The 19,385-nt window shown below is 41.8% G+C and overlaps 3 protein-coding genes across 3 annotated transcripts; 1 reads left to right on the top strand and 2 right to left on the bottom strand.

Moving 5' to 3' along the window:
• Positions 1 to 2,623: 2,623 nt before the first annotated feature.
• On the bottom strand, positions 2,624 to 6,592 carry LOC148392807 (homeobox protein Mix.2-like). The gene is made up of 3 exons (XM_088384017.1): positions 6,404 to 6,592; positions 4,227 to 4,438; positions 2,624 to 3,683 (listed from the first exon to the last, which is right to left on the bottom strand). The coding sequence occupies exons 1-3, from the start codon at positions 6,495 to 6,497 to the stop codon at positions 2,991 to 2,993; spliced, it is 999 nt and encodes a 332-aa protein (XP_088240143.1). The 5' UTR covers positions 6,498 to 6,592; the 3' UTR covers positions 2,624 to 2,990.
• A 730-nt stretch (positions 6,593 to 7,322) lies between these two features.
• On the top strand, positions 7,323 to 9,848 carry tmem254 (transmembrane protein 254). Its single transcript, XM_088384019.1, has 4 exons — positions 7,323 to 7,482; positions 8,810 to 8,913; positions 9,289 to 9,348; positions 9,425 to 9,848. Exons 1-4 carry the CDS (start codon positions 7,396 to 7,398, stop codon positions 9,540 to 9,542), a joined length of 369 nt encoding a protein of 122 aa, XP_088240145.1. The 5' UTR covers positions 7,323 to 7,395; the 3' UTR covers positions 9,543 to 9,848.
• A 454-nt stretch (positions 9,849 to 10,302) lies between these two features.
• LOC148392805 (uncharacterized) lies at positions 10,303 to 17,998 on the bottom strand. The gene is made up of 11 exons (XM_088384013.1): positions 17,751 to 17,998; positions 15,226 to 15,565; positions 15,034 to 15,150; positions 14,685 to 14,926; positions 14,423 to 14,588; positions 13,726 to 13,825; positions 13,561 to 13,636; positions 12,763 to 12,888; positions 11,837 to 12,004; positions 11,632 to 11,689; positions 10,303 to 10,939 (listed from the first exon to the last, which is right to left on the bottom strand). The coding sequence occupies exons 1-11, from the start codon at positions 17,864 to 17,866 to the stop codon at positions 10,841 to 10,843; spliced, it is 1,608 nt and encodes a 535-aa protein (XP_088240139.1). The 5' UTR covers positions 17,867 to 17,998; the 3' UTR covers positions 10,303 to 10,840.
• Between the last annotated feature and the right edge of the window lie 1,387 nt (positions 17,999 to 19,385).

The raw sequence follows: 19,385 nt of genomic DNA, 5'->3' as shown, positions 1-19,385 counted from the left end.
AGGCGGAGTTTACATTTGGAACCAAGGCACCGTCAATAAAATCCAGTTCATACCCACTTGTGGTGGTGGAGAAGGGGGGCAGAGATACTGTGCAATTGCCCGTTTTACTAACTTCAATTCAGTTTTGTATTGCACATTATTTTTATCTTATATATAGGCCTACATTGAAATACTGCTCCATAGAATCTCTCCACATTCAAAACCAAAACAATAATGCAGCAGACTCACCAATTTGTATTTAAAACATTTTTTTTCCTTTGGGTGTGGGGTGCCAACCATAGTTGTTGTTTTTTTTTCTGTGGAAAACACACATTGGAGGTTTATCACTACTTAGTGTTTTGTATGCATGCGTGTTTTTTCATTATTTTTATTTGGGGGGGGGGGGGATCGTTCCAACTCTAAACTTGTCTGTGTGCGCGTATGGAATGAAATCCTGGTTGACAGTTCCTAGAACGCTGTGAGGTGTCCTATCAGCTGAAGGGGGCGCGGCCGAGGATTGTCTCGCTAACATTACATTTGACAGCTGCTGCAGCAGGTCATGTGACCAAACATGAACAATGACCTCATACATGTAGTACTCCAGCTGAAGGTGTTTCAATGGAGACACTGCGCTCTCCTCTCCGTGTTGGGTGTGACGCATCAAGCCAGCCTCTGGGATTTCTGTGAGGAGGATGTATCACAAACATCACTTGCTGCTTCATTCATGCAATCCCTTAGGTTGATGTCAATAAAACACATTTGAATTATTAGCAAGGATTGTAGTAAGTAGGTTGTGCAACTGCAACACAAATACAGTTTACATGATAGAAAAGCAACAGATTACAACCATGGATACTGCGAGGCATATAGCGGTGGTACCCACCCCGTTTTGTGAAACAAATACTATGAACAAATGAATACTGACCATACAAATGAATTTAGTTTTAACTCATGGAAGACCTATGCTTGTTTCTCATCAACAACCTGGGCCCATCTTGGGGTATGATATGTCCAGTCTGCTGCATAATTCTTAAATATCAACTATATTTGTATGTGTGCGTGGGTTTATCTAAGTTTTTTTCTCCATATATTTTAAACATGAACTCATTACATGATGCAAAACATGCACATAGCACAAGCATCATTTTATAGTTACACTGACATGATTTTAGTGTCTATTCTATCCACAGCTGTTTGACTGTGATGAATGACATCAGTTTATATGAGCTCTCTGCTCTGCAAGGGATTTAGCGCTCTATTTTAAGAAAGGTAAACAAGCGTATTTCCGCCTATCCACTTTCAGGTATCGTCGTACAGTCTATGCTATAGCCTATAAATAACATATATGGGCACATGCACGTTGACACAAGCTTCCTTCCGGTCTGTGAGCAACATTAATCACAGTCTGGCACAGGCAGGAGATAAGCGAGAGTGGAGCAGTGCAATCACAAAGAGCCCAGATGAGCTCCTAAATTAGCGTGTGCGGCCAGTGTCAACTCCCTGGGAGGGTTTGCTTGAATTACAGGCTTTATTTTTAGTGATCTTAACCTTCATTGCCTGGAACTGCAAACAGCTGAGGACCATCACTCACATATCCATCCGTCTAACCCAAGTTTGTCTTTTATAAAATGTGGATACATGCAAGATGTGATAAAGTGACCCTTTGACATGTTTTCGTGGTTTGAAAGTAGAAAAGTACGCTAGTTAACTATCATGTTTCATTTTCATACAAATGTACTGTTCACAAACAATGACAAATAGTCAACTTAAACTACTCTGCTAGTTGTTGACCACTGGAGAAGGAGAACACCTGTCCAGCATACATCAAACAGTCTGCACTAGTTCCTGTGCTGAGCTATCTTTAGTGAGGAGCACACTGAGGAGTCACGTTCCCATTGTGCGTGATTTTTCTTACTGAAGGAACCAACACCGGAGGCAAACAAAAGGACAACTTCCTTCCACTCATCTTGTGGATGAAGGCAGGAGGCCAACATTGAGGGGAAGGCTTTGAAAGAAATATTTACTGTATCACCAAAACAAGCCCGCAAAGACTGACCTGCAGGCAGAGGAGAATTGAGTTTTTTCATCGCTTTCCGTTCAATTTCAAAGTGACCTCCACCTTGAAAGCTAAGCTTTGCAGCTGAAACATAGTCCCAAAAAGCTAATTTACGCTAATCAAATTAGCTTATGCCAGGAATATATTTTGATCTACTAACATGATGCTATTTTCAGATGGAAGCTCATAAATAGCCATGTCGTTATGCAAAAGGCATAAAGTTTTCCCCTATAGAAAAAAAGCAATCATACAAATTTGTGTCCTACTAACAGGCAGGCACCATCTAGTGGTTCTTTGTCAACTTTTATTTTATACATTCATTCATACACAGATTGCATCTGGGTTTTTTTTTCCTCCAATGCTCAAACACTTTATTTCTTTTGTTTATTTTGATTTTAATATTCACTAGTTTGACAATTCATCAAGTTTCATTCCTTACATTAGTCACTGGCAATGCCAAGGGCATTTGAATTAGATCCAGAAATAGATATGAACAGGTAAATGGTAAAAGAATGTAAGTTGTAATATAAACATGAGAGACATTTTGGGCTTGACTTGTCATATTGAAGGTGAATTAATTTTCACAAATTTTTGGCGCCCCCTAGATTCAAACGTTCCTCTGAGCGTTTGGCCTTAGCGTCTCGCCTAATGGCCAAGCTGGCCTTGCTATCAGCATGTTGCATGTATTATACTGTATTTCCATAAATACATCAATTGAAAAAACGTGCTGTTACTTTAAATGATTTATTCATATAAAAGTGCAGAAAAACATAAATATAGGTAATAAATAGAGGCTGAATCAATAACTTCAATAGTGTTAACATGCAGCGTGACCATGTGTAACACTAAGTATCAGATTTTTTTCTATATACATGCCTCGGAAGCAACACACGACAGAAAAAAAGGAAAGATTCCATATGATTTGTGACTCTTGTGAAATATTCACTGAGTGTGATCAACACAGAGTCATTTTCTCATGAGTACCGTGGCTGTCCAATCGTTCACCCCCCAGCCAGTCCTCATCCAGCTCCCCAAGGATCTCCTGCAGGGACAACTCCGGCAAGGGAGCGTGCTGGTTCCCTGTCGGAACTCCAGACCCTATGCAACCCTCTCCAACACTCCACGAGTTTTCCAGCTGTGAGTAGTGACTCTCCGCTGAGGGGCTTTTTTCAAGGTTGGCATCCCAGTAACCCGAGTCAGGGGTATCGGGGCTAACAGATTGAGAGCCGGCACGGGCCGAGTAATTGTTTTGCTCTGGGCACATAAAGGCGACGGCGCTTAAATTGTAGCTGCGCCCTTCCGCTGGAGACCATACTGGGGTCATGGGGTCCATTAGGGTGCTGGCCTGGGACCAGTAGCTTCTGGAGCCGTTGCCTAGCGGTGTGCTCTGATGAAGACCGTGCATAGAGTCATGTTGATACTCCTCAACAACGGGGTACATTGGAGGACACTCTCCATAAAAGCACGATTGGTCCATCTCTTCCTTCACCCGAGTAGGGTAGGATGGCGGGGGGGCCTGTCGCCCCATAGAGACTTGGCCACTCTGAGATGGAGCTGGACTATTTTGGATTGGACTATCAGACTGCCACAGTGCTTTCTTGGCCCCTTTGCACTTTAGCGTTCGGGCTCTCCTGTTCTGAAACCACACCTGGGACAGAAAAACTGGAGGTTACATCGGAAAAAAACAAACCCCCAACAGATAATCACAGGCATTCTGCTCGGTTAATCATTTTCTAGAAGCGGGGAGCGTTCCGATCAAGGGGCTGTCAGCTGTTCGGGGCGCTGCGCCGTCTCGAACCTCAAACAAAATCCTGATAAGAAGTGCCTGAGTCATATTTTCTTGAAGGAAATGAAGTGATAGCAATTTGAAAACAGGCCTTCCGGTGATAAGAATATATATTACAACATGTGTAGGTGCTTCATGCCATCTGCACACACTTTCAATCAGCATTCACAAACTTTGGGTCGTGAAACCTTTATGGTTTTTATTGGATTTTTGATTGTAAAAAAAACAGAACCTACTTTATTTATTATGAAGCAGTGTGTAATGGCAGCAGTTTCAGGGGAAGAATCACATTGCTAACTCAAAATCCTGATTTCAAGCTAACTTCAGTGCTTCAGACATTTTTGAAAAACAGAATTGATCAGTCAATTCTTAATCAAAATCTTTGTTGCAGAATGAAAGCCTTACTTGGATGCGGGACTCTGGAAGGCCCGTGGTCTGAGACAAGCTCTCTCTGAGGCTGATGCCGGGATATGGGTCGGTCTCAAAAGTGACCCGCAGGAGCTCCACGTGCTCTTTGGAGAAGCTGGTCCTCTTCCTGCGGCTGGCGCTGCGAGACGAGGAGCCGCCGGTGGAGGCGCCGGTGGAGGCGCCGCTGGAGGCCGTGGCTACGGCGTCATCTGAGGTGAAAACAAAAAAAACGACAAGATTCAAAACATACCTGATATTTACACATCGTTGTTATAAACTGTGGCACTCGTAAAAAAATGAAAATTGTATAAGGTGTATTCAGTGAAACGTCAGCAGAAAGAAGTGAATGATGTTAACCACGGCAGCAAACAATTCAACATATTGTCTACCTGTCCCTCATCCTTATTGATCAGCTGTTGTAATTCAAAACTCTTTGATTTGATGCCTATAAAGTCATCTCTGCTTTCGGAGTCATTTCAAAACAAATGGCCCAAAATGAACCCAATGTACTGTCTTTGCGCTTACCGTTATTTGAGTCCTTCCACATGGCAGGGCGTGAATGGATTTCTAACGGCCGTCTGATGTGACAGAGGTCAGTGTGGTTGTGTGTTCCTTGGCTGTGTGTCCACAGCTTATGTCAGGATACCTTATATATTGATCAGCGGAGGACTTGGTAAAGCAGCGACACAGTGTTGGGGTGGGGTTTATTCTATGTGGTCAGCAGAAGAAGTGTGAGCGCCACCCCCCCAAGCATCGTTATCGCTCCATCTTTATCCAAGTGTTTTCAAGGCCAATAGCAAATGTGACATAAAAGAAGTTTGAAAGATAGCCTCGTCGATACCACTTAACAAGTGTCGTACTCCTTGCAGCTGTTGCCTTTCTTTTTTGCTGTGACTGTTTTGGATGCTCTGAACAGACTGGAAAATAGAAGTGGCAACGCACTTTTGTGTTTTGATGAAAAAGTCACCTAATTTTGAGAATTCACTCTTTTCATTTGTTTCATGTCAATTTGTTTGCTTGCGTTTGTAACATTTAGCAAAGCATTTAGGTACAGGTTAATGTCATGAAAAGTAAAAGTGAATTGCAGGTTGTCACTTCAAATTGTGCAAATGATACGAAAATGATAGCCGTAAAAAGTTGATATGATCTTCATAATTAATTTGCTAATTTCATTATTTTTCATGAACATTTTGCCAATTATTGTGACAATGTGACAATGACATTATCAGAATAATTATGGACAATTTTTTTTTTTTTTTTTTTTTACTGCTGATGATGGCTACATAAAATAAAAAAAGCAGAATTAATGTTTAAAAACAACCTGTGAAATGTTATTAGTAGTTATCAAAGATAGTGTTTTTAATCTTAGCACGATTAGGATTATTTTCAGTAGTAAGAGTAGCAGTGGTAAACATTTGAACACTCATTATTTGAGTTTATCCTGTCATTTGGGAACAGGCTTCAGGCCTTGTCATCTACTCTGCTCAGCATATCACTTGACATGGGGTTACATCATTGCACATTTGCATACATTTGCACATGTACATCAAAGCAGTCCCCTAATTCCCGATATAGCTCCTGTCATGTGATCATTGTTATTGCTGCATGTCAATCACCAATAATTATTTTTTTATAAATATAGCAAAAAGAACAATGTGATCTAAAGCCTATCAGTGGTTACTACTGTTTTCCTTTCATATGCAAAAGAGCTTGCTGCTATCACAAGAGGAAAGACAAAGGTGGCTCATTATTCAATGATTAACTGGTTGCTTCGCTGGCCCTTGGTCCGTGCAGCCTTTTTAAACTCAAGAAGCGCATCCAATTGAGTGGCAAGCTTGTCAAGAGGCTAAACGTGTCCAGGCCTTGGCCAGGTTGTGTGCTAATGCTTTGACCTTTAGCCCCCATTTCACAAACCCACCTGAATGTGCTGAGCTACCAGAAAATGATTCTTGTTATTCTTCAAACTTGATGCATGTTGTCAACATATTGTTGAGTAGGAAAGATGAAGAGAGCATTAGAACATAAAAGACATGCATTCAAACATGCAGAAAAACCACACAGTGCTAAAGGTCAAAGTTGTATTTGCACAAGTATTAGAAAACAGTGCAGTGTGAAGGTGACCCACAGTGCCTAAACAAACCAAGGCAATCTTTAATCTTTATCTGAGTAACTACCAGAATCAATGGCTCCAAGTGGAGATGGCTCCTCAAAGTCCCACCAACTGGCTGCAGAGTCCATCCAAATCCTATCAGAGATCAGAAGACACATTTTGCCCAGTTTAGTGGGCCCGCAAAATACCTCAAAACTCACTGCTAGATATGATGTATTCCCTTCACCTTCCTGAAATAAAGGCCTGAGTCATTTTTTTTACATATATTTTTATTCCAATATGTACCTGTAGTGACACATTAAGCCATCTCTGATTAAAATTAGCTGTTGACTATGTTACGAATAGATATAAAATATTAAGTGGGACTATTTGGTTCTGTTAATTTTCTTCCCAAAATAAACAAATATATTATTGATGATGAAAAAAATACTATTGCCATGATTTTCTGATTGTCTTTAAATAAGCATGGGAAAGAGCCTTATCCTTAAGTACTTGCTAAGTTTACACACAGTGATCAAGTGATTCAATATGGTAATGTGACATTGGTTACACCCCGAGCATTTAACAAATGCTAAATCATTCAAACATTTATTGGGTGTTATACAAGACATTTCAACAGTCCCACACTATTTGCAAACTTCTATTTTCCATTCAATTTGATTTATCATACTTGCACCAATCTAAAAAGAAATGAGATGAATAATTTAAAAAAATAGCTATTTGAATTGAATGTTTGTAAACTGTTTATTGTAATGGTTTGTAAAATTTGTAATGATGTATTTTGACGTCAACCTAAATCACTGCAGGGGATATTTTTGCAAACACGAGGTGGCGCTATTATATTGGAGGCCTAATATGATGCAACCAGAAAACAAAATAACTTTAAATTCACATTTGAATGAATCAATGTTCCAGTTCTAATCGTATACTGTGTTCTTCCGGAGTATGTGTACGTACAGTAAATTGCGTGTCCAATGCAATGCATAAAAGCCGACGGTGTTCCACGGACGTATTTGACAGTTGCACCACAAATCAACAACAACAGCAGCGGTAGCAATGGCTAAAAGTGATGGAAGTGACTATTTTAAAAGAACCAGTCTTTTTTGGATCGTCTCCGTCACCTTCGGGTTGGCGTATTTTAGTGTAAGTAAAACTACTTGGGCATGTAAAATCAGTATTAAAACGTTATTTGCTGTTTTTGCGAACTCCAGGTCTGCTGGCTTGTGTTGCGTTAAAGGTCCCTAGGATACCATACAACGACATGCCAAGCGATCACATATATATTATACATATATATATATTTTGGAAGGTCTATTTTCTTTTTTTTTTTTCTTTTTCATTTATGACACTTTTTGGTGCAAAATGCTTCCGAGGCCTGTGTCATTGTTTATTTGTTGTTAACGTGTTTTATCTTATCAAATTCACTGTGCGTCCAAAAGAAACCAGATGTTAAATTTTGCATAAAGTCCAAACTTTGACAGGAGCCTTTCATTTAAGTCTGGCCAAATCTCGTTCAAAACATGACTTATTTCAAGTATTGACCGGTCGGCTATTGTGCGTACTCGTTTAAAATTCATGACACGAGTGTTTATTTGGAATGCTCTGCTGTTCTTTAGTACCGCGGGCGCAGTACACATTTTGCCCCCCTCTTGTTGCCACGTTGCACGTTGTCGTGTTGAAAAAAATGTGGCTGCACTGGATCAATCAACTATTCGGAAAAGTAGTAGTAGTTATCAACACACTCTTTAACAACTTACCCAATCCAAAATTAGACATGTTTAACTTGATTATGTTTAGCCAGAGGTAGCAAAAGTGCTCACACCCTCGACTTGAGTAGAAGTGCAAATGCATTAAAAGATTGGCGGGCTAAATGTCCAAGTATAATACATTTGCAAATATCTACTTTTACTTTGAAAAGCACTGATCCACATTTTTGCTTAATTTGTGAGGGATATTGCAGACCCCGTTTTATAATAAAGAGATTGAAGATAAAACAGCCAGTACTATGCTGGAGATCATTTATTTAATATAATAAATCATATGTTTTCTACGTATAAAATAATAATGCATTTTTACCATATATCCATGACTAATAATTTAGGCTTTTCACAAGCTGATTTCGCTCCCGAGGTGCATCAAATGCAATTTTCAGCGGCCTGTCTTAAACAGGGTTTGAACTTTGTTCTCCATTCAGTCGATGCAGTCATGCTCAACACCCACACCGAAGCGGTTTATCGCGGGGTAAAATGGAACAAACCGGACGAGTGTTGCTTTGACGGGTCACAACAGAAAGCCTAAGAGAGCGAAGAGCATCATATGTTCTGTGGCTTTTCCACTTTGTTGGAAAATAACACGGGTTCTCAAGCTTCTCCGCATATTTGACCGTTCGGGAGTCACATAGTTCATAATTTGCAGATTTTTTTGAAATGACTACCATGTGAACCTCAACGTGCACTTCTTTCTGTTGCAGTGCATTGTGTTTGCGCCTGAAGTAATACCATACCATCTCCTGGGCCCGTTTGGTACCTTCTGCAGATATCTTGTGGACAACCATGCGGGCGTCTTGTACAAAGGGTACGGCTTGATCTCATTTTGCACAATTTCTATACGAGTAGCTCTTTCTCATCTGATAATGCCATTAGCTGCTATTGTCAATGTATTAAGCTTCTGTTTTAAAAGATAATCTGGTATATTGTGTTTGATCATTGATGCCTCAAGGGTCATTATGAGCACGCCCACTGGCACAATACGTTGTCACGTGATGGCTTAATGTGGCAATACACACAACAATAGATTTGCCCAGGATTCTGCTTTCATGTTGGCTGACGGCCAAGACGGCAGGGCAGGCGGCTTTTGCAGAGGGCAAATTGGCCTCATGTGATGGGCAGCTTTTCACGTCACACTTCTGATAATCATTTTTTTCCTTATTGATCTAACATGAATTTTAAGGTGGTGGGCCACCTTGGCCATTCATGTTGTTGAGGCCCTGGTCTCCTTGAAAGTCTGCCGGTAAGAGGAGATAATGCTGCTGCCGTGGCAAGTGTCATGAAATTCTAAATGTTGCATGCGTGATCTCACGTTTCAGCAACAAAGGCATCACCTCTCCCACAAGGTTCTTGTGGTGCCTCCAGACCTTCGTGTTCGGCTTCGCCTCTCTCGGCCTGCTCATCAAATACAACCCGCAGCGGCGCAAACAGCACTGATGTGGCCTCAAAAAGCCAGACGAGAACAACCAAGGAACATGACATTTTTAAATTGTCAAATATTGAAGTATTCTGTGAAGTAGATCAACTTGAATCCTGCATTGCTGTGCTTACTCTTACTGTATTTTTTTCTGAATAGTCTTTTATATAGAAAAGGTATTTTGGGAGGGAAATACAATTTTATCAGGTGTTTTCATACATTCATGGTGTTTACATTCCAAGAATAACAATAATCTTCCAGTTGCTGTGTTCTACACTTGATGTTCTTAATGCTAACAATTGAAATTAAAACTTCTTACAAATAGATTTGGTGTGTGTTTCTGCCTCAATATTCTTGCTTTTATCAGCTAATATCCAAGTAGGTCACAAAATGTCCATTTTGCGGCTTTACTGTATTGTAGTAGGGCTGCATTTCTGAATTACCCTAAACGGCCACAAGAGGGCGCAAAAACCATGAAAATAGAAAAATACTGCTTATGCGCTATCTTGTGGCATCTTTGTGCCTCATGTACAAGGCACAAGTCTTAAGTTTGAAATGTTATCACCACCATAACCAGAGGACACTATGTATATTATTAGATCTGTACAATGGTAAAAGCTAAGTGTGTCCTTGTCTTTTTTTCTGCATTACTTTCTATGATAGGTGAATAAACATTTCTATTGTATTCTCTTCATATTAGAAGTTTAATATCAGTCCATGTAGAATTTTCCATACATTGCAACCCTGAAAATGGGACTTCTACTGTTATGACATACCACCAGCATGTTAAGCATATCTTTATTCTGTATTTTTGAATTTCTGCTTGGCGTGACTATACGACCTAACACCACAGTATAAATAATACTGAAACATATTTACAGCAGTTCATAATTAACAATTGCAAATAGAGGCATTTTAATATTTGTATACATTCAACTCATGTTAATATATTGTACTTTATAGTATGTACATACGCAGATAAACACAATGGAATCCAAGCGCTGCTCATATTGAGTGCAATTCCAGTGGATTGTGTGAGTGTCACTAAAATGGAATCTATTGGGGAGCATCTTTTGTGGGCCTCATTAGAGAGGAAACTACGTGAGCTTTCCAGAACCTCTAACTACTCCCATGTATCAACAAAGAGTAGACGTGATATGAATAATATTTGATCTATGATTGTGTTGCTTTTCAGCGCTCACACACATATTATGAACATCCATTTGAATGTGATTTGAGTCCACATATGTTATAGATATCATTTTATCACCAGATTTCTCATGAGTATGAATCTTTCTTTTAAATTTTTTATCTTTTCTCATCGTTCCAGCCAGCATATAGACGGATAGCGCTCACCCAGCGTCTTCCGCAGCTGAGCGCTTTGGGTCTTGTCCCTGGTTTCCACCACACACTCCACCTGGCAACGCAAAAGCATACAACTGTAATGTCACACAGCAGACACCTTATTGATTCCACGGCCGTCACCTTGTGGCACCACTACGCTCTGAGGAAATGACATATTGACAAGACATCACAAAGCAATAGTGTATTGCGTGGCATTTTACGTCTTCTTCTCATGCCACAGCCCCCAACATGTTCCAAAAACACGCATGTTGGATTCATTAAAAACGACTCATCGATACTATAATAATACATAACATGACAAAATCATCAAATATTTAAATACAAGACATCATAGTCAGCAGAGAGACCGATAGTAATTCAATGGATGAATGTGTGCCGATTGCTCCGTACATTTTTTGCAAGTTGAGGCTGATGGACAGGTTTTACTAATGGGAGGATCTAACAATGCTGCTGGCTTGTGAGGGCTTATTTCAAATCTAGTTGGATAAAGCAACAAAGCCAATGCTAATATGCGTACCGTTGAAATGACACGGGCTATTACTACTGTTTCTCAAGACCCTGGGGAGAATAGCTCGACACAAAGAAGCTGAAATCTAATTGGACAGCAAAGTCTAACAAACACAAACTGCAAGCAATGCAACCAAGAAAACTGCTGTGATTTTTTAATTGTTTTTAACAAATGCTGATTTCTTCCACGATGGAGAAAACTAAGGTGACCAAGACAAAGAATATTTGACAGCTGACCTTTGCCCTGAAGAGGTTGGACCTGTCACTATGCCGCCGATGGCTGACGTCCAACAACCTGAGGAAGGCATCGGCACAATATTAAAATTGGATGATTATTTCAAGGATTCAGCATAAAAAAATAGCGTGGGGTCAGTTCAATGACTTTTTTTTGGGTTGGGGTGACTTTACGCTCCAATAATGAAGAAAGTGTGAGTAGACTCACCTGACGTCTTCTCTGGACAGGACGTCCAACAGCTTGGCCATGTCTCCCGGCCATTCCCCTAGCTGTACTGAGAACTTGCTGACACGATCTTCCAGCACCAGGGCTCGGTCCACACACTGCCTCACCAGATCCAGCTCCATGTTAGCGCTGCTCACCACCACTGCCACCCTACATAGACACATTGCCTCATCAAGCACGTTGGTTGTGTGGTAAGGAGAAAAGGCACAACTCCGCAGAACCTTTGAGGAGTGTACAGAGAGATCATGAAAAAAAACTCTAGAGAAGTCAAGGGTACAGTTTTTTCCACACTCAGGTTCACACAAAGGCCGATTAGGACTCCCTAATCACCATGCATCATTTTGGAATATCATGAATCATTATTATTGTTTAGGTCATCAAAATATGTTATTAGACACTGCTTCTAACTTGAAGAGAAAAGTTTGTGGGATGCTCTTGTCATAAAGCAGTGTTCATAAATACATGCTTGCAACAACACATTTCTTTCTCATTTCTGTTGATATCTAGTCAGGCACTACAATATTGCCAGAGTCATCAAATCAATGGGAAAATTCAGCACTATTAAAATTAGCATCAAGAAGGACAATTTTCACAAACTAAATAACCAAATAACTCACATTATGTTCACAAAGCAATGACAGGTCAGCACAATTCAATCCGTGTAGGCTGTGAGTCACAAGAGTTTGTTTACAATTCATCACAGAAATATATCATCATTTGAAGCCATCCCATCGTTTCAGAGGCCGCTCGGGGGGAATGTGCGGCAGCTCGACACAAAATCGCTCAAATATGATCATCTTTGCATGCAAATAAGCACCATACCTCCTCAAGCACCGAGGGACAGAAGCGCTCCAGTGCTTCCATCTGATCGATTTGAAAGTCTTAATATATAAATCAATCAAACGCACCTTTTGCCTCTCAGTTCGCTGAGTTGTCCAGCCAAGATGGCCGCCAATCCCATGGCTCCCTCTGTGTCCACAGTGGAACGCTCAAACTCTTGAAACCTCAACATTGCCACCAAAGAATCCTCCTCACTGCCGGGGATGAACACAACTCATTCATGGCACTTCAGGTTCAAGATCACAGAAATTCAGCAGATAATAAGTTTTAGCATCTTAGAGATGCAAACCTTTCTTTACAACACCATCATTTTAGATATTCTTTCTTTTAGAAATCGCCAGATATAATTATTTGTCTCGGAAAGAGAATCCAATCAGAAAATTGACCAAATAAATCCGAAATGGAATAGAAACCTATCTGTTGGTTGAATATGAATCATTTATTTTTTGTGGCCTACACAAGATTTATTTTTTGGTCGCACTGCAGAGATACTGGAACAAAAACATGTCTTAAATTCAGATGATTTATTTCATATCATTGAAGATGGCATGACAAAAATCAACCCCTAAAGTTTATCATGACATTTTATAGACTGCCATCTGAATCTGAAAAAATAAATAAATAAAAAGCCTTAGCAGTTAATGACTGCCTGGAGTTTGGAGCCTACAGGCATGCTGAAATCCCCAATTTCCTGCCAAGCTTCCTCCCTGGAGATATTTTGTCAGGGCTCCACTGCAGCCGCATTACATCAGTATTTCATTTCACTCCATTGTGGAAAGGCAAAAATCATTCAACAAACAAAACTGTTAATGTAATGACTCTATTGTAGTCATTAAGCATCAACTTGAAGGTTTGCTGTGGACTACCTGACAGAGATGACTTTATCTACCAGCTTCTTTGCCAGATGGAAGGTGTTGATACCGAGCGAGCACCCCGCGAGATCTGACAACAGACAGGAGATGAACATTTGCAAACAGGAACCACAAAGGATTAGTCGAGCTAGCCGGGATCCGCATTTCATTCACGACTACCTCCATACAGCTTGCTATTCGGATTGCAATGAACGTCGTTGACGGGGCCATCTGTCTTTAGAGATTGCAGCAGCAAAGGGAACGCTTCGGGTTCTATTCCCTGTTGAAGATAGTCCACACACAGAATTATGATGTGCACTGCAGCATTTTTTTCCACGCTCAACCACACAAACGCATCAAATAAATATTCCAACGTATAAAAAGGTTTTTTCAGGCCGCCCTCGCATGCACAGCACACACAGACACTGAGCAGGGTTCTCTGGAAGGTGCTACACAAAGATTTATTCGCACATCTTTCATTCTTTGATCACGGGAAATTAGTGAAAGCATCCATGCGTGTTCAACTCAAGCAGCCCCCGTCTGTGCGTTAGAATGTAAGGCACTCGCTAAAGCCAGAACACTGTATTATATATTTAAGAGGAAAATTAAGAGGCTCATCCTCTCCCTCCAGTGTAAACAGACCTAAAGCTGTCAGACCTTTAGCAGGAGGCTGATAAGGGAAGCAGGAAAAACAGGAAACAGGAAGAAACATCAAATACATTTATCTTGTCAAGGAAAGCCCAAAACATCCTTGGATGCACACCAGACAAATGGAGGAGGTGAGTAGCAACTTGTCGAATGTGACCTCACGCACAGTGGAAAATGGAAATGAACCAATTGATTAGAAAAGTTGATACATTTTCTCTCGTCAACTTACTATGACACGGATGTGCGAGTTGAGATGCTTGACGGCTGCCGCCGTGCCCGCCAGTAGACCGTAGTGTCCAGCTGCGGGCACCAGCACCGCATCAAGCTTGGGCACTTGCTCGTAGATCTCCAGGCCTACTGTGCCCAGTCCTGCCAGGTAGCTCGAATTTTCGTCTCTGACCAGCACAAAAATCTTGCCTCAATTAAGCTTTTCATCTTTCTTTTTCTTCATGTGCCTGTAACAAGTTCCAAGAATAAATCAAATGACTCACTCTTCCAGGTAGAGATATCCGTTGTCTTCGGCCAAGTGGCGGGCGTGGTTCTGAGAGTCGTGACCGGTGCTGCCGTAGGAGATGACCATGGCGCCATAATCTCTGTAGATCCTGAGACGAGGCGACGAACAACATGCCGGCATGATAGCGAAGACGGGGATCTTCAGCTCCACCGCGTGGTGGGCCACAGCCATGGAGAAGTTACAGTCGGTGGCAACGATCACTCCCTTCTTCTGCTGCTCCTGAAGATATCGACATGGAGGTATCCAGTGGTCAATATGGACTGACTGACTGACTGACTGACGAGGCAGATTCTTATGACCTCCCAGACAGGAAGGGATGGTCTTACCTGTGTGAGGGAGGAGAGCAGGCACAACACTCCTCTCTCCTTCACTGAGCCCGTGTAGTTCAGGTGCTCCTTTTTCAGATAAATCTCCATCCCATACTGTTTGGACAGCCGGGAGTACTGAGAAACACAGGACAGTGAGAGGATTTGATGAAGCCAAAGGAAAAGACAATGTTGCAAATTGTGTTTGTTTACCGTGCAGGGCGTCTTCTGTATTCCTGTCTGGATGGTGAAGGCAGCGGCACTGATGTCCTCAAAGCGCAGGTAGTGAATGGGCGGTCTGGGGACGATCCTGAACTCGCTGACTCGTCTGGTTTTCGGCGGCTCCTTTAGCGCGATTGCAGGTGCTTCCACCACCGCCAGCACTCTTGCGTCACGGACCTTCACGTCACCATTGAGGAGTTCCTCCTCACCAAAGTCCTTCAGCCTCTCTGGTTCAATGAGGGTGGGTCTGCGGCCGACGGCGGTGCCATTGCTGAGGAGCGCTCCTTTGTAAAGGTCTTCTGGCTCTGCGGGGCCCAGACGCAGCTCCTCTCTAGAAGGTACAAGTCCTTACATCTTGAGCGAGCTTTTTTACATCTGGACTATGATATGAAGATAAATGACTACAGAATAAACAATTTACCAAAACCCAAGATGGGAACAATCAAATGACGATGTATGTATCTAATTTTTTTTGGAATGCAAAGCATACACGAGTCTGGGATTCCATTTCAAGTCCTTTGCAAATTGCGCCAAACCTCCCCCACAAAACATTGGGGCCTCGGTAAGTCTCCTGTCAACAATTTGGTCCATCAGATGGCTACAACGTGACTAAGCGGGATGCATTATGGATTGGCTATTGAAAAAATTATGCAATCTGGACACCATATATATAATAAAAATACTTTCAGAAGGTATACGTTTCAAAGAGATGTACTCTTTGAGGTCTTTTTTGCTCAATATCCTGTGATAATACTAAAGTACATTTTCAGAAGCCTGATAATAAAACTCTGACATTGAGACATAAAACCGCAGCCAATTAAATGTTTGAAAGTGAACGTCGGAACATTCCCAAAGTGGCAGTTTGAAACAATTATCACCTAATGCCTGAAAACTATGTATATGAACGAGAACACCCACTTCTGTCCAAGATAAATGGATTCACCTTTCATGTCAACATTTTCGACTCACGATGACAGATTGCATCTAGGAACTAATTTATGATTCATTAGTTGTCCACTTTTACTTTTCATGGTTCACACTAAGGATTAAAGTGGCAATTAGAGGCAAAAGACAGGCCACTTTGATTCATAGCAGCTTGGGAAATTGCTTTCCAATATAACGGAACAGTCATTTCAACAGTTTCATTTCATATTATCAGACCACAGAGCAAAAGAAAAAACTTTCCTAAAAAAATAAAGTGGTTGAGCTGCTTTTGCCACCGCCTGGTTAGTTAGGAGGCCTTTCACACAGTACAAACAAAATAATAAGCTTATCGCCATTGGAGATTAACCCTGTCACCTAGACGCAAGAGAAGATCACATTTGGTTAATGGCAAGGTTTGGGTTTTTGGAGAGCCTTTCCACTGACAATTACTTGGACACATCCACAGAGGTTGTGCTTGTCAGAAAGTGTGCTGTGATTTCATTTCCACTTGATCTTTGGGGTGCTTTGGTTGTATTTCATGACTGCTTACCATGTGGTAGATGGAGTCATCTTGAGTGCATTTCATTCAGAGCTGCTTCTATTTAAACCACAACTCTTTGACCTTTTAGCGTCATCAACATTATCATTGCCCTCTGGCCCACTTATCAGAGTCCATTATTCAGCCACACGCTCTACTTGTAAACAAAACAGTGAATGGAAAAGCCCAAGGCTGGATGGCGCTCTGTTTACACAGTGTGCACTGCTAACATTACCATGTGTGGTTATTTTTTTTTGGGTTGAAATTTCTACCTTGACAGACCAGAGTTAGGTAAAACTTGTCTGTAATAATGAACAGCTAATGAAACGATTGTTCAGTGATATAGTATTACCTTGTTTGGCTGATCAGAGAGGGCAGTTAATATAACATTGGGTTCATGTCAGAACCAAAACCAAACATAGGTACCAGGCATGAAGGCTTTCTTACAAAATGTTGGCATGACCTGGCAACAAAGAGGAGAAGAGCACAAAGTGCTAACCGAAGGAGAATATCTACTGAGGCATCCAGGGAAGGAAGCAATTTCTCTTGATATGAAACAGGGACTGAAGGCTTAGAAGGTAGGCAGACACAAGAGGTTGGTGCTCTTAGGGACTGGGATGAATGGGGGCAAGATTCGGGGAGATCCTGTGGAACTTTGGAGACAGAAGCAGTCAAATCTTTGGAAGACAAGCCGATTGTTTTGTCTCTAGGAGGGAGATCTTTTAGCGAAAGGTTTAAAAGTGAAGAACAAACAGGACCAGTGACTGAGGCTGGAACTGAGCTTACACTTGAAGTCTAGTCTTTGTTTTGGACTGGAGGTGGACTTTTGGCAATACTATAGGAGTAATGAAGGTCGAGGGGAGCTCGGAAGAGTATGAGGGGGTTTTGCTAGAGGAACAAACAGGAAGAGGGACGGAGGTAGGAACTGGACTAACACCTGAAGTCTTTGTTTTGAGGTCGAGGTTGTTTTTTGTCACAAAGACAGCGCATCGCTACTGGATTGATGCGGCTAGAGGAAAGTTGCGTTGGGTCTGGCTCACTACACGTTTCCCACCTTTGCCAAAAAGGGTCCTTTTCTTCCATGCCTTTAAGTGCAGGCTTTGGGGAAAACAATCGTTCCAGTCGCTCACTCAAATAGCTTGAATACAATAACTGGGCAGCAAAGTTCATCCTGGTTGAAGAAGAGAATCCAAAGAGTTCTGTATGTGGACGTGAATCCTCCTCAGCTGTCGGAGACCGCCCAGTACAGCTCCCACGGTCTAAGCCTGAGTTCCCAAACTCGTACCCAGCTGAGAAGCTGTTTAAGAAGGGATTATCAAGGGACACATGTACAGTGACTTGAGAGCGTCTCTGCGGTGAGTTGGCCCCTCCCAACTTTCTATTCTCAGCCCAGACCGGGATTACGTCCCCTTTCTGTGACGTAGACCAAATCAGACGGTCTAAGGGGATAGATGCAGACTTAGGGTTTATCTAAGGAGCAGTGATCCAGAGGCTAAACCAGACAGGGGAGACCAGTATGAATGGGGCTGGATCAGAAATTAATAACTTACAACAATGAAGATATCTGCCTGTGCAAATTAGTTTTAACATTTGCGGAGCCAACTTCAGATGCCTGCTTTGGAACGTTGGCACTTGGTTAAAATATCATCTCGTGCAGTTTCTCCACATAAAGAACAAAAACTGCACACAGTGAATCCTACCCTGCTTCAGCCTGGATGGATTGCAGTTTTGAATGATCGAGCCAAACCAAATGGGGAAATGATTCGAAACAGATCTCAGACATACTTCAATCTATCCAAGCCTACAGTTGAAACCATCGTTGTCACCAGAGCACGCAATCTATCCATTGCATTGGGCCCTGTGTACGGAAACCAGACGGACACTTTCACCGTCCTCGCAGATTACGTTCTCCTTCCGTTAAACCCCAAGTTAACTTGAAGCAACCTCTAGTATGACCCACACTTCCAGGTAATCCTTTTCTTAATCTTCCCCCCAAACACAAGACCGAGCATTGAACTGTAACACTATGTCCTTCCCAGTGGGTGTGATGTTTTGTCATGATGACACAAGTGGAAAAATGCACCGAAATAGACGGAGAAGGTGACCCCGCCTCTAGCAGTGTGTCACATGACACATGAGCGCAACCAGGTGCCGTCACCTTCTTTCTTTGCGTGCATATTTCCTTGAACTTTCATTGCATGGCTATATCACAGCCTGACTGGTGTCACACTCCTCTCACTTTTCCTCCACTTTTCAGTTTCTGCTACTTAACCTGTAGATCTGCTTAAGAGGGCAGACAAGTGAGCAGAACATGAGGATGAAGACAGTCTGGCTTAAAGAAGATAACCATGCTGACTGCAACCAGGTTGTGTGCGCTTGCACATGTGCATGTGTGGGAGGCACAACCAAGAAAGCTGGCTAAAAGGAAGCAATCAATATAGAGGACATTTTTGGCTGCCGAATTGATTTGATTTCACTGCTGGAAACAGAGAATTTCGGAGAGAAAGACTAGCGGCCTAAAGATTTTATTCTCTTGATTTGATCGATTCTAAGAAGGAAACAAACCGGTAAAGTCCGATCAAGATGCACCATCGAACCAACAGTGTGGCTTGATCAACTATGAATTCATTCTAAGTGTATTGGTTTTTAGTTTGACTGAGATTTCTCTCCCCTCCCTCCCTCGCTCCCT

Source organism: Syngnathus floridae, chromosome 9, assembly GCF_059516105.1.
Source record: "Syngnathus floridae isolate MCC-2025c chromosome 9, RoL_Sflo_1.0, whole genome shotgun sequence".
In the NCBI taxonomy this organism is placed as follows: domain Eukaryota; kingdom Metazoa; phylum Chordata; class Actinopteri; order Syngnathiformes; family Syngnathidae; genus Syngnathus; species Syngnathus floridae.
Note: the sequence above shows the minus strand (reverse complement) of the source record. Positions and strands in the feature narration are given on the sequence as shown.

What these genes read in the sequence shown, in the direction of transcription:
- LOC148392807 (XM_088384017.1), bottom strand. Translation starts at nt 6,497, where the DNA reads ATGTGTCTTCTGATCTCTGATAGGATTTGGATGGACTCTGCAGCCAGT. An exon ending in ACTTGGAGCCATTGATTCTG is followed by an intron (nt 4,439 to 6,403) that starts GTAGTTACTCAG and finishes TTTTCACCTCAG; the next exon opens with ATGACGCCGTAGCCACGGCC. An exon ending in TTCCAGAGTCCCGCATCCAA is followed by an intron (nt 3,684 to 4,226) that starts GTAAGGCTTTCA and finishes TTTCTGTCCCAG; the next exon opens with GTGTGGTTTCAGAACAGGAG.
- tmem254 (XM_088384019.1), top strand. Translation starts at nt 7,396, where the DNA reads ATGGCTAAAAGTGATGGAAGTGACTATTTTAAAAGAACCAGTCTTTTT. An exon ending in GCGGGCGTCTTGTACAAAGG is followed by an intron (nt 8,914 to 9,288) that starts GTACGGCTTGAT and finishes ATGAATTTTAAG; the next exon opens with GTGGTGGGCCACCTTGGCCA. An exon ending in GTCTCCTTGAAAGTCTGCCG is followed by an intron (nt 9,349 to 9,424) that starts GTAAGAGGAGAT and finishes CTCACGTTTCAG; the next exon opens with CAACAAAGGCATCACCTCTC.
- LOC148392805 (XM_088384013.1), bottom strand. Translation starts at nt 17,866, where the DNA reads ATGAACTTTGCTGCCCAGTTATTGTATTCAAGCTATTTGAGTGAGCGA. An exon ending in AAGGACCCTTTTTGGCAAAG is followed by an intron (nt 15,566 to 17,750) that starts GTGGGAAACGTG and finishes TGTACCTTCTAG; the next exon opens with AGAGGAGCTGCGTCTGGGCC. An exon ending in AGCGAACTGAGAGGCAAAAG is followed by an intron (nt 12,005 to 12,762) that starts GTGCGTTTGATT and finishes GTGTCTATGTAG; the next exon opens with GGTGGCAGTGGTGGTGAGCA.